This window comes from Ptychodera flava, unplaced genomic scaffold (assembly GCF_041260155.1).
Source record: "Ptychodera flava strain L36383 unplaced genomic scaffold, AS_Pfla_20210202 Scaffold_35__1_contigs__length_1935909_pilon, whole genome shotgun sequence".
NCBI classification, from domain to species: domain Eukaryota; kingdom Metazoa; phylum Hemichordata; class Enteropneusta; family Ptychoderidae; genus Ptychodera; species Ptychodera flava.
In genome coordinates this window covers 1,381,167-1,396,163 of record NW_027248357.1, presented here as the reverse complement: position 1 = coordinate 1,396,163, position 14,997 = coordinate 1,381,167, and the positions used below count along the sequence as shown (strand labels likewise).

The following is a 14,997-nucleotide window of genomic DNA, read 5'->3' as shown; positions in this document are numbered from 1 at the left end:
TAACATTGACGTCACTGTAATGAGGAACGAATCGGCTTTCACTTTTCATTGGTCATTGCTACAACACACCCTCTATTTTGATTGGCTAAACTATTGTTTACTTGTTTATCAAGGACGACATAAGAGGAACGTCAGAGAGCTCCAACTCTACTTGTGATCGCTCACACATACGTAGCAACATGCCACAGATAGCCAAACGAAGAGAACTTTGAACATCTAACACTTTTTGATTTTTTTACATGTTGAGCTTGAAATTCTTCTAAATGATCGATGCAAATAACAGTTCAAAGATTTTTACGGGAAATTTAAGAGCAAGATATTGCAAGCGATCAAATTTCAGTGTTCACTGTGGCACACAAGCACTCACTGATTATCAATAGCACAGAGTAAACTGCACGCCAAAAATAGCGTCAATGACACTGTAGCTCCCATCCTGTAGCTATTGATATTTGCACAAGTGCTGCGGTGTATTTGGCTGTCCTTTCACTTGCTGCCACTGAATACACCGCAGCACTTGTGCAAATATCGCCAGTACGGCGATACTATCGTGATATCCCATACTATTTAGTGTTTGTTCTCTGGTCAGATATTTGAACATGTGCGAAAGGGATGAAGTGAATGAAGTGAAAATACTTATATGTAATGTTCTGGAGACACTGGAGTGAAATATGTTAATGTATTTATTCAGAATATAAAATGGAAAAAAACAGAATTAGAATATCGAATACTGTTATACAACCATTAACTCAACAAGTCATTGACAATGACATAGTCCCCACTTGTAATAGGAGTATTAGTCTTGAGGGGCAGGGAAATGTGGTCATTAAGAAGTATCACTGGAGTGTATATGTTGAGATCTATGGGCACATAGGTCTATGTCGTTGTCCTAATTTGAAACACATGACGCATGTCTAAGTTATGGTTCTAAATCAAGAAAAAAGATCAGACCTCTAGCAGTATTGGCCAGCCAAGAAAGAGCTATGGCCAGTAGTTGGTAAAAATGCACGTTTCACATTGTTGAAGCTATCGTGCTATGGGGAGTTGTATGCCATTGTACATTATAGAACCCTAACGTGTCAGGCAAACGTGCATGACTAAACACTGTAAAAGTCTGCACGTTAGACATTTTAGACACGTTAGGTCCGTACACGTTAGGTTTGCACGATACACGATAGATTTGCATGATTGGCATGATAGATTTGGACTCATGTTGAGAACCTAAAATGACATACACATTAGACATTTTAGACACGTTAGGTCCGTACACGTTAGGTTTGCACAATACACGATAGGTTTGCACGATTGGCATGATAGATTTGGACTCATGTTGAGAACCTAAAATGACATACACGTTAGACATTTTAGACACGTTTGAGGTCCGTACACGTTAGGTTTGCACGATACACGATAGGTTTGCACGATTGGCATGATAGATTTTGACTCATGTGGAGAACCTAAAATGACATGCACGTTAGACATTTTAGACACGTTAGGTCCGTACACGTTAGGTCGGCACGTTACACGATAGGTTTGCACGATTGGCATGATAGATTTTGACCCATGTTGAGAACCTAAAATGACATGCACGTTTGACATTTTAGACACGTTAGGTTCGTACACGTTAGGTCTGCACGATACAAGATAGGTTTGCACGATTGGCATGATAGATTTTGACTCATGTGGAGAACCTAAAATGACATGCACGTTAGACATTTTAGACACGTTAGGTCTGCACGATACAAGATAGGTTTGCACGATTGGCATGATAGAGTTAGACCTTACCGTGTTTGTAGGCCATCAGGTGAATCTTGAGACATATCGTATAACGTGCCGACCTAAGATTTACAGAGCTAACGTATCTAAAATGTCTAACGTGTATGTCATTTTAGGTTGTCCACGAGTCAAAATCTATTATGGCAATCATGCAAACCTATCGTGTATCGTGCATACCTAACGAGTACGGATCTAACGTGTCTAAAATGTCTAACGTGTATGTCATTTTAGGGTCTCCAGATAAGTTGAATGGTACAGTCATGATATACACCTTAGACATTTTAGACACGTTAGGTCGGTACACATTAGGTTTGCACAATACACGATAAGTTTGCACGATTGGCATGATAGATTTTGACCCATGACGAGAACCTAAAATGACATGCACGTTAGACATTTTAGACACGTTAGGTCCGTACACGTTAGGTTTGCACGATACACGATAGTTTTGCACGATTGGCATGAGAGATTTTGACTCATGTGGAGAACCTAAAATGACATGCACGTTAGACATTTTAGACACGTTAGGTCGTACACGTTAGGTCGGCACGTTACACGATAGGTTTGCACGATTGGCATGATAGATTTTGACCCATGTTGAGAACCTAAAATGACATACACGTTAGACATTTTAGACACGTTAGGTCCGTACACGTTAGGTCTGCACGATACAAGATAGGTTTGCACGATTGGCATGATAGAGTTAGACCTTGTTTGTAGGCCATCATGTGAATCTTGAGACATATCGTATAACGTGCCGACCTAAGATTTACGGAGCTAACGTGTCTAAAATGTCTAACGTGTATGTCATTTTAGGTTGTCCACCAGTCAAAATCTATCATGCCAATCGTGCAAACTTATCGGGTAACGTGCTGAACCAACGTGTACGGACCTAACGTGTCTAAAATGTCTAACGTGTATGTCCAGATAAGTCGAATGGTACCACAGTCGTAGTCATGATATACACGTTAGACACTTTATAGGCACGATAGGTGCATCCATGTTTGGCGTGCACAATACATGATAGGTTTGCACGATTGGCATATGATAGAATAGGACTTATTTGTACGCCCTAAAATGCTATACATGTTAGACATAGGTTCTTTAACGTTAGGTCTGCACGATACACTATAGGTTTGCACGTTTGGCATTTTAGGCACGTTAGTTCCGACCTGGCATACACGTTAGACATTTTAGAAACGATAGGTGCGGATATGTTGGGTCTGCACGATACACGATAGGTTTGCAAGTTTGGCTTTTTTGGTCACGTTAGTTCCGACCTAACATGTCAAACATGCACTACTAAAATGTAAAAATGTCTAAAATGAAAATATCCCGACTTCTGGCCATGGATGCCAAGAAATACATTTGTGCATAATAAATGAGTTACAAGATGTGACATCTTAAGGTCTAATATCCTATCAAAATTGGAGGGTATAGACTTGTGGTTACTGAAATATGCATATATATGTATAATCAAGGTCAAAGGTCATCGAGGTCACATGGCATTTTGAAAAAAAAAATTGTGTTGCTAATTAATCCTACAGGCCAAAAAATCAGACCTCTAGCTCTATTCGCTTGCCCAGAATTAGATGTGTGCATAATTAATGAGGTAAAGCGTGGTGTTGTCATAAGGTCTCCAATCCTACTAAATACAAAGGACATAGCACTTGTGGTTACTTATTTATTGACATAAACATATATTTTAGGTGAAAGGTCATCGAGGTCACATGACATTTGGTCAAAAAATTTTCTCTCCTATAGTTATCCCTATATACCAAAAATCAGACATCCAGCTCTATTGGCTTGCTCAGAATGAGATATGTGCATAATTAATGAGGTGCAGAATGTGGTGTCATAAGGTGTCCAATCATACCAAATATGAAGGGTGTAGCACTTGTGGTTACTGAGTTATGGGACAAATATGTATATTTGAGGTCAAAGGTCACTGAGATCACGTGACATTTTGTCAAACAAATTGTATTGCTAAGTTATCCCTATATACCAAAAATCAGACCTAGCTCTATTGGCTCGCTCAAAATTAGATATGTGCATAATTAATGAGGTACAATATGTGGCATCATCAGGTGCCCCAGCATACCATACATGAAGGGTGTAGCACTAGTCGTTACTGAGTTATGGACAATATGTATATTTGAGGTCAAATGTCACCGAGGTCCTGTGACATTTTGTCAAAAAATTGCATTGCTAAGTTATCCCTATATACCAAAAATCAGACCTCTAGCTCTATTGGCTCGCTCAAAATTAGATATGCACATAATTAATGAGGTACAATATGTGGCGTCATAAGCTGTCCCATCATACCATGTATATGAAAGGTTTAGCACTTGTGGTTACTGAGTTATGGACAAATATGTATATTCGAGGTGAAAGGTCGCCAAGGTCACGTGACATTTTGTCAAAGAGTCTGAGATATCTGCGTGAACGGATGGACTCACGGACGGACATAAGCCCCCTGGACTTTATCTGTGGGGACTAAAAACTGTGTCACTGCATCCTTTTGCAATATGAATACGATGAGAAACTAAATTTTTATTTTTCTTGGCCTTATACATGGGAGTCTATGGACTGCCTTGTACATGGGAGTCTATGGACTGCCTTATACATGGGAGTCTATGGACTGCCTTATACATGGGAGTCTGTGGAGGTGAAAACTAAAAGTCCTCTAACACGGCCAAATTTGATCGCATTGTGAAACAAATCGACGTGCATCTGTATGAGGTAGGGTACTATCCTTGTACCAAGTTTGAACGAAATCGCTACAGGCATCTCTGAGATATCTGTGTGAACGGACGGACGGACGCATGCACACACGCACGGACGGACGCACGGACATGACCAAACCTATAAGTCCTGCCGTACGGTGTCTGTGGGGACTAAAAATGACAAAAATTGCCCTAAAACAGTCATTTTTCCAATTTTGTCGTAATTTCAACAAATTAGAAGGGTAACACCCTTGCAAACATCCAACCCAAATTTGAGAGAAACTGGGCTGGCGGTTTCAGAGAAGAATAATTTTTACTTAAAATGAGGAAAATAACCAAAAAATTCAGCAAAAATACAAAATTCAAGATATCTTCACGATATACATAAAACTGTATAAGGTCTACCTAAGGTACTTGCATACTAATTTTCAAAGCAATCAAACCAGCAGTTCTTGAGTTATTGATTTTTGACCATTTTCACATTTTTTAAGCTCATTTGCATAATTTGGGCACTGCAAACTTCATTTGAACAAAATCCCATCTACAGCCCAGGATGCATCCACAGACCAAATACCGCGCTAAAAAGAGCAGCAGTTCGTGAGTTTTGAAGTTGCCGGATACGTACATACATACATACATACACACATACATACAGACGCCACCGACTTCAGCTTATATGATAACCTCACATTGGTATAACCAAATGTGAGCTAAAAAGGGGCAAGACTTGGAACAGCTGCATTGAAATGCAGACAGATTAACACATAATCATCTTCTAGTATGAAATACACTGTAAACTTAATGATGAAGAATTTTTTGAATTTGTCTATCTTGTGATTATGACTTTATATTGTCATTGTTATGAAAAATACTTGACTTTCTTTTTGGGCATTCTTAAGAAGCTATACACCAAATCTGAAAGCTGTCTGCCTTGTAGTATGTGGAAAATACTGTTTGACAAATCAGAAAAAAATCAGCCAAGAACATTCTCATGTGCAAATGTGCTCATCATATGAACAAAGCAAAATCTGGTCGTCCTGATAATGCAAATTTTCTGAGCAGAGATTTCTGATCAGAAGTGCAAAGTTGATGGAGAGTCAGGAAGAATATTTTACTAACTGTGTATCGTTCGCTTGTTGAGAGCATCTTAATGTTTAATAATGTATCCTGGTACAGGAACCTCTCAGTTAAGGACAAAATGAGATTAACACAAGTCGTCAATCTGGCAGGAAAGATTGTTGGTATAAAACAACGGCAACTTTCAGTAATATAGCCATTCAGATCCACCGGGATCAAACACATCCACTCAGCATAGAATTCAAAATCCTCCAGTCGGGTCGACGACTTAAGGTACCTTTTGCGCGTAAAAACTTGTACAAAAAGTCTTCTGTACCTTCAGCTGTGGCAGTTTTAAACTCAGAATTTAATACGTAATTTATCGATTTTTTCCTCAAGATTGTTTATATTTGTGTTTTTTATTGTAAGTCAGGAGCTTTGTGGTGCCTAAAGAAAATTTTCCATTTGTGCGTATTTCGTTAATGGACAATAAAGTAATTTGAATTTGAATTACAGACAACAGATGATGGATGCCACGGTCAACCAACCCATTGCCACATCTTGGTGTCTTTGACAGAGGAATAAAAGGTGATATTTGTGAAAATACATAATAGCCTCAATTCTGAATGTTAAAGTCAACTCGTCTTCATCCATCTATGTCTATTTGTCTGAATGCTTAGTGTTTACCTGAAGTTTGGGAAGATAGATACATACTTTGGAAATTCAATGACTGTTTCTGATGGTTCCTAAATGTGGTTGCCCTTTGGCAACATGACGACAAAATTCAGATAAAATTTTACCTAGGTAAAGGCCATAACAAAAACATTAAAACTTGTGTTTGGACCCAATATCAGACTTATAAACAGGCCAATACAAGGCCATCAATATGATTTAATATATTAACTAGGGTAAGGCTGTATAACATCTTGAGCTATAGTGTAAGATTGTTGATTTCTCATTATTAGAAATCTATCAAGTTCCTTATATGGTCAACAATAATAGTCATTTGTGCACCTATCTGTTTTGCAATGAATACTAACCTTAGATCTAAATTTACTGAAGAATCCACCAGACTTCTGTTTGCCATCATTGAATATAATATCATCCTCATCTCCTTCATCAACAGCACAGCTATCGACTGTTGGTAATTCGCCATCCTTGCCAGAGCTTGACTGAACCAGTCTCTGGTATTTGTATTCAAGCCTGTAAACAATGGCAGATTCAAATAAAGAATTTTATCATAAACATGTTTCGTAAAGAAAAAATTGGGCTTCGACTCATTGTCAATGTGCTTTATGTTTCTGAATCATACACCTTGGTTGTCTTATATATGAAGGAGATTTGCCAATTCGCATGCAGTGAATTGATTCCGTTGATAATAATCGGATATGGGATTGACTTTTTCCTTTCTTTTGTGTTTGTCATGGGTTTGTCCAGGCATCCCTACATATCTGTTTTTACGTCATATAGGAAACAATGTTTAATCTTGCGCCTTATAAAGCTAATCAGAATATTCGTTTTAAAATAGTATTTTCAGATTCCAGGCATTGAGAATACTTTGGGTACTCAGAGGATTGCAGGGCTGTTGCTGGCTTATTGTTTTTGGCAGGGTAAAACCCTATAGTCTTTGGCAGGGCAAGTACAACTTATAAAAGCTATACAGTCTTCAGACTGAGGGCGAAAAGTGGGTGTGTCTATTATATATTCAAAATGGCAGACTCTGAGATCTTTTGGTTATCCACAAAGTTTCTAAGTGGCACAGGCATACGTTCAGTTGCTACAATAGTGGCTGAGAACGATTGGAAACTATTTGAGTTGCAGGCTAGCCAACACCACATGTTCTTGCAATGTTGCCTGGATAGTTGATCAAGGCCTGGGATCGAAGTATGAGGCCGAAGGTCAAACCTCAGTATTCTTATGGTATTGACATAAAAAATTTTCGGCCTCACACATCCATCCTGGGCCTTTGATCGACGCCAAGACTGTTAGTACTTCAGCCGCTCACTATGTGATGCTTAGCCACAAGTTTAGCAACATCATCATGTACAACATGAAATAATACTGCACGAACAAACAGTGGTGACGGAGCAGATTTCTCTAAGACTCTTGTAAAAACAAAATCCCATATAAACAGAATTTTCATCACGGTGAAAAATGAAACTTCTGCAAAGATTTCAGCATGTAAATTGGTTATGTCAAAGAATAAGTTGATATTTGTAAGATCACAATCGCTGTAAATGTTTTGTGAAACATCGCACACGTGCAGCATGCAATGCAAACAGCGGATCTAGGGCCGCTCACACACCGAGTGATCTCAGGCAAATGTGACCTGTTCATGAATGATGTCATTGACCTTTTGTATGCGCCAGTCAGACACTTTGATTAAGAGCACGTGATATGCTCAACAGTATTACTATGTCATTTGCCCCTTGCCAACGTAAATAACATGTGCCAGTCTCCCGCATAGAAGGATGGGTCTCCGAGCTTTTGCTCAAATTTAACTGGCAATCTTAAAGCTCGCTGTCAAAAATATCTTAATATATATATGTCGGCGTGTCAAGAGTATGCATTTCTACTCATTCATTGATCAATGATGTTGTCATCCTGTTTGAATGTCATAAAATGGCAATCTCTCTGTGATAGAGCGTGACTCAGAAAATCTCAAAAACATCCATTTTTCACTCTATGTCATGCGACTGTATATTTTGTATTTGTTATACTTATACAAAGATGGAGTTCGTGTGAATGTGAATAAACAAGATATAAATAAACTCAGAAATCTGAGTTGGAGTAGTTTTTACTCATTGGATGAAAATGCACAAAATCAAACATGTCAGTGTATTTTCACCCAAAATAGTGTATGTTCAGAAAACCTTGGCACTTTTTACAAAATTTACAGATGAGATATTCTGGGAGAATAATTCTGTTTTACAAATGATAAATGATGTAAAGAAACCCTAATCATGATATGTCTGCCAGGATTTTTTCAATGTGCGACATGGCAAAATGATGGTAATCTGTCGTAAAATCCAAAAAATACAACTTGCATTTCAGAACCTTTATTTACATAAAGGTGCTGCTGGGTCACCAAATATGGCTGTTCTCCATGTAGTTCTGGTGGTTTACAGTGTAAAGATGGGTATTTCTTGCCCAAAGCTTCTTTGCATGAAAATGCACAAAAAATCAAAGTCTTGTATGCCTCAGGAATGCTTAAATTGAGGGGTCAAAGGTAACTCAATGTTTTTCATTTGTAGCGAGACCCTTCAAATTCGTTTCTTTAATTTTTTTATTGATATATTCAAGTGATCTTCACAGTGTTAACAAAACCCATTATCGGCTCTCCAAACATCGAGAAATATAAAACTATATTTTACACATGTAGGCTTGATTCTGAGCTGCCATGACTCCACGTCGTTAGAGCAGGAATTTCCCAGCATGCTTTGCAATATTGTGATAATTGGAATCGCACTTAGTCCGAAGACTGATAGCCATGTCAGGATTGAGAACCCACAACCCTACAAAAGTTAGCCACAGATTGGTTGAAAACCTCTGAGATTGTCCTTGGCAGCTTGGCACAACCTTATACAATACAACCTATAAAAGCTTGCCCAAGCTGTGTTGGAGATCCATTAGATGATCTTTAACAGCTAGGGCCTCTATGTTTTTGCTAGAACTGCAACCATGCAGGCAAACACTGAATGTTTTCAAATTTATGTAGTTGTCATTTCTATGAATAGTTTAAGTTGGTAAGACAACATGTCCTCCATCAATCAACACCCAACCATGATGCTGATGATGTGCACAGTCATTGGTTGTTCTTGACTGCTCAAAGTGTTATAAATGGCTAATAATTTGATCCTGAATGGGAATTAAATATAAGTCTACTTTGTCTATTATACATGAAATGAGATCTTGAATGTTTAGAAGTCATGCCGAGTTAAAATTGCAATATCGTTCTGAGTTGACCTTCATATTTCTAGAAAAATCTGTACCCATTTCATTTGCAGATCAACAATTAAAGATCCGTTAGCTGTAACTTTGGTCAAATTTGAGGGGCCCGAGCCTACTGCCTGGGTCCCTATTGGTTTTACTGGAGTTCAATATTCTTCTTCTTCCTCATCTTCTTCTTCTTCCATCACTTTTTTGTCACTCTTGATCTCAGAAACCGCTGAACATAAACTTCTCAAACTTGCAGGGCTAATAGGTACTTATGAGTACTAGTGCATATTGTCCTTAAAATTTTGATTGGTCACGTGACCTGGCGGCCATATTGGATTTTCCAAAAACTTAAAAATGGCTTTTCCTGCTGACATAGGGGTCTAGTCAGTTTGAATTTTTTTATATAGCAAGCATGACCTAAGGTCTAAAGAATTTGCAAATAAAATTGCATGCGGTCACGTGACCTTGGCCGCCATATTGGATTTTCGAAAAATACCAATTTAATCTTTAAAAATCTTCTTCTCCAGAACCAAAACACCGATTGAACTGGCATTTTACATGTGTTATCTTAAGTATGATCTCTTTAAAATTTGTGAAAGGCATTTCGATTGGTCACGTGGTTAGGCTGCCATCTTAGTTTTTTCTGAAAGTCGCAATTAAATCTTTAAAAATCTTCTCCAGAACCAACCAACCGATTGAACTGAAATTTTACTCGTATTATCTTAAGTTAGATTTCTTTCAAGTATGGGAAAGGCATTTCCATTGGTCAAGTGGTTTGGCTGCCATCTTGGATTTTGTTAATATCGCACTTTAATCTTTAAAAATCTTCTCCTCCAGAACCAACACACCAAATATACTGAAATTTTACTCTTCTGATCTTAAGTATGGTGTCTTTCAAGGTTGCAGAAGGCATTTCGATCGGTCACGTGGTTTGGCCGCCATCTTGAATTTTGCGATAATCGCAATTTACTCTTTAAAGATCTTCTTGTCCAGAACCAACACACCAAATTAAAGGAGATTTCACTTGTATCTTCCTTTGTTTGAGCAGTTTACAGTTTCTGGTAGGCAATTACTTTGTGAAGTACTTTGGCGGCCATATTGGATAATAAATAAAATATGCAATTACCAGTGAAACGTACAGTAACTATGAGGTGATGTTCAAAATCTTTCTTTTCCAAGCTAAAGTTTTGCACATAATATCATCAGTGCAAGAACTTTAAACCATGTTATCTGCTTGGGCCCCGCCAAGGCTGCTTGCAGCTTTAATTTTATTTTGTTTGTTCTGTGTATCATCTGCAGTTTCTGGTTTGAATCCCTGAACCATGGTGAAATTCCTAATATTTAGCTCATAAATATACCCTATATGAGTATAATCTGCATTGTTATTGTTTAAATTTTGTATTCAGGTCCGGACTAGAATATATTTATCAACAATAACAATGGTCATTTCACATACACAGGCTGTGTTTGCAAGCAGGACATCGGGCATTGGTCATGATGATTGAATTATAGTAAAATTCTGCAGTTGATACATTGAAACAGAGTAGTGAAAAATTAGTCAAAAGTTACAACTGATGTCCCTTTAACTGGAACATGAAGAAAACTCTAATTTGAACAAGTCATCGTATGACACAGTCCCACTTGTTAGTGGGTACTTTGATTACAAGTCCTCAGAGAGGATAGACTCCTCTTCATTAATTAGGTCTGTGATAAAAATACTTTGATACAGATGGCGCTCAATGGCCAAGAATGAGTTCCATGCTGATGAAACATAAAACCAATGTAGGCCACCATCCTAAAGGTAATTAAATGAGCCAACTTGGAATTAATCGACAGGATGTTGCAAAACATTTTTGCCTACTAACCTAACACTAATAGATTATCACCGGTACCATATTTCATAAAGTTTGATGCAGTATTTACGACAATATGAGATCAACATCTGTATCAAGTTTCATCAAATTTGACGTTGTATTTGTGGATATCTAATTAGTAAGTTCATTACATATGCAATTACAAATTAATAAAAACGACACTGATAATGTCTTAAAGCAATGTGAGCTTAACATCTGTACAAAGTTTCATGAAATTTGATGCAGTATTTCTTGACAATCAGCCTAATTTCGAAACTTCAATAATTGACATGATACTGCTACATGACGTGAAACAAATTGACGAGCATATGTATGAAATAGGTCAATGTCCTTGTACCAACTTTGAATGATAGTGGTGGATATATGTCTGAGTTATGGCTCTGTACATGAAAAAATCATAATAAAATGGTCGCCTGGTGGCCATATTGGATCGTATCAAAAAACAAATCGACGTGCATATGTATGACATAGGTCAATGTCCTTGTACCAACTTTGAATAAAATCGGTTGAGATATGCCTGAGTTATGGCTCTGTACATGAAAAAATCGTAACAAAATGGCCGCACGTCAGCCATATTGGATTGTATCACAAAACAAATTGACATGCATATCTATGACATTGGTCAATGTCCTTGCACCAACTTTGAATAAAATTGGTTGAATCATGTCTGAGTTATGGCTCTGTACATGAAAAAATCGTAATAAAATGGCCGCCTGGCGGCCATATTGGATCGTATCAAAAAACAATTCGACGTGCATATGTATGACATAGGTCAATGTCCTTGTACCAACTTTGAATAAAATCGGTTGAAACATGTCTGAGTTATGGCTCTGTACATGAAAAAATCGTAATAAAATGGCCGCCTGGCGGCCATATTGGATCGTATCACAAAACAAATCAATGTGCATATGTATGACATATGAAGTAATCCTTGTACCAAGTTTGAATGAAATCGCTCCAGGCATCTCTGAGATATCTGCGTGAACGGACGGACGGACGCACGCACAGACGGACGCACGCACGCACACACGCACGGACATGACCAAACCTATAAGTCCCCCCGGACGGTGTCCGTGGGGACTAAAAAACATGTTTAATTACCAAATAAAAATGCAGTTTTGGTAAGTATCATACTACATACTTGTTGCGAGGGTCATTTCAAGAAGTTGATTATGCACGCAAACATATTTGGTGTGTAGTAAAGAATACATAACTGCTAGCATGGTGTGATATACCCTGCATGAAGTGGTTGGGACACACATTCCTTGACACTATGCATTCACATGAACTTACTTGCGAGTCTTCTTCCAGAAGTAAATGATAAGCCCTATGAGTAATGCAGCACAGCCAGTTGCTACAGTTATGGCAATTTGAGCTTCAAATGTCAGCATTGGACACTTCTTAACAACATTTTCTGGAATTGGTACTCCATCTCGACATAATCTATTGTTGTCATATAAAAGCAGATTATTATTTTTTTGTATTTCGATTTGTGTTGTCAGCAACAAAGCAAGTGATAGAGATTTCCAAGTATTGGTATTGGTGGTCACATTGGGCACTGATTAAAATAAATTCACTTTGAAAGCTTCCACTCCAAAGTCTTTAGTACATGTGAATTAATACATGCAATCAACTACAGAGGTTCCTAAACTGTATACATCATGGCATGATAGATCTGTAAGTGGTTCATATCCTAAACCACATTACATTATCATACATGCTATGCCTGTATCGCCATAGACATAATCGTTGTTATATAAAAGCAGATATTATTTTTTTGTATTTCAATTTGTGTTGTCAGCAACAAAGCAAGTGATAGAGATTTCCAAGTATTGGTACTGGTGGTCACATTGGGCACTGATGGCTACCATTGGTAGAATGAGGGAGGGTATGCATACACATAGTACTGCGCGGATGCTTGTTTACCAAAATTATTGATGCTGCAGTCACCTTACGTGAATAAACAACCAAGTAAATGATGCTTAGGCAACCCAGTCAGATGAGGCAAGCCATGCGACAGTGAAATAGTAGCGATATGAGAGCCATAATGAATAAAAAAAAACACTAGCTTTTGTAATTCTTGTACTATATGTGTACCTCTCCACTTTTTTAATATAGAAAATTTGTATAATGAAGTTTTGGTCTTCAGTGTACTTTATAAGCAAACCAGCAAACATTCCTTGGTGAAAGCAAGCATGCTCAAGGTTCACATCTTGCCATATTGAATTGACTTTGTCTAAGTATTACAGGACATTGACTGTACCTAGATTATTGTAAGTGTACAACACATTCTTGTTCTCTTATACTTTGAAATGAACTTACTTTGGCTCTTTCCAAACATAGTGGATGATTTGGCGTCCAGCCTTGCAGTTCTCTCAATGGATTTGTAATCCATTTCAGTACAGAGTGGACAAGCATATTTTGTTCTCCATAAGAAATGGAATGTACATCCATCACATGTTCCATCAGGACAACCTGCAGGTAATTCTAGAACATCACTTCCAATCGCTGTCACATCACATCGCAAACTTATAACGGAGGCACGACCATAAGGGCAAGCTGTAGTTGACCTGTATCAATCCATTGTGAATATCAGACAATCAAGTATTATGAGAGAAGTTCAAATTGCTTTTAAGTCAAACACTGTATATGCAATATTGGTTTAACAGGGTAATCTAAAATAATATACAGCAAAAGTGCATAAAATGGAACTTGTCTTGACCTCAGTAACACATTGTCTGTCTTGGAAAGTGAATTCATTATGAGTTTGATTAATGCAGTTTTTTATTTGACTTGTACAATTTCTGTTGTCTGTAGGATCCTGTGCGTAAAGTAAAGGTATCACACTAATATCATAGATTGAACTTCCAGTTTGTTGGGGATCTGAACTAAAATGAAGGAATTATGTTGGTATTGTGCCTCTCAGAACATTGAACACTATCCAGCTATTCCTTTGCGACGAAAATTGCTTCAAATAGGAACCATAATTCTGAAGGTGTTTTGACCAAAACTGACTTGAAGATATGGAAGTACTCAAATTTGTCACATTTTAAACAAAAGTCACTGATATGAACGTAAAACTATGAATCAAAGCAGCAAGACAGGTTTTCTAAGATTTTCCACTGAAGCAATACATACATTTGGAGTATTTTGCAGTGTCAGTGCAAGAAGGTCGTAACTGACATTTTGGCAAAAATCACTGTTCTTCTGAAAATGATCTGAAATGACCTATTGTATCGGCTTAAATTCAAATAAGATAAAATCTCTGTGTAGAACCATTGTTCAACATTTATGAAAACATTTTTTGCATTCAAATTATGGATTATTATATTAAAAATTTGACTTCTCTGGAGCACGTCCCAAATTTGCAGTTATCATCTTATACTGCTCTGATGTGATGATTCATAATCAGTCTTTAACAATTACATACAATGTTTAATATGAAAAAGAACAACTTACGTGGCTGAGTTGTAATAGAAATTAATATCTGGTAATGGTAGACTATCCTCTGCAAAGCCAACAACTGTAATGTTGTTAACACTTGTATCTTGAGTAACTGCCAGGGGACGATCACCAAGACTACCGACAAAAACAAATGAATAAGTTATTAACCAAATCTAGCATTCTTG

General features: G+C 37.6%; 1 protein-coding gene across 3 annotated transcripts in view; it reads right to left on the bottom strand.

Annotated features, from left to right (window-relative positions):
- The window catches only part of LOC139127739 (endosome/lysosome-associated apoptosis and autophagy regulator family member 2-like), a 45,663-nt gene that overhangs the window by 6,064 nt on the left and 24,602 nt on the right, over positions 1-14,997 (bottom strand). For all 3 annotated transcript variants that reach the window (XM_070693627.1, XM_070693628.1, XM_070693629.1), the window contains 4 exons: positions 14,828-14,947; positions 13,691-13,938; positions 12,662-12,811; positions 6,596-6,758 (listed from right to left, as the gene is read on the bottom strand). In XM_070693627.1, coding sequence (XP_070549728.1) covers positions 12,753-12,811; positions 13,691-13,938; positions 14,828-14,947 — 427 coding nt within the window. In that variant the 3' untranslated portion in view covers positions 6,596-6,758; positions 12,662-12,752. The remainder of the gene's footprint in view (positions 1-6,595; positions 6,759-12,661; positions 12,812-13,690; positions 13,939-14,827; positions 14,948-14,997) is intronic.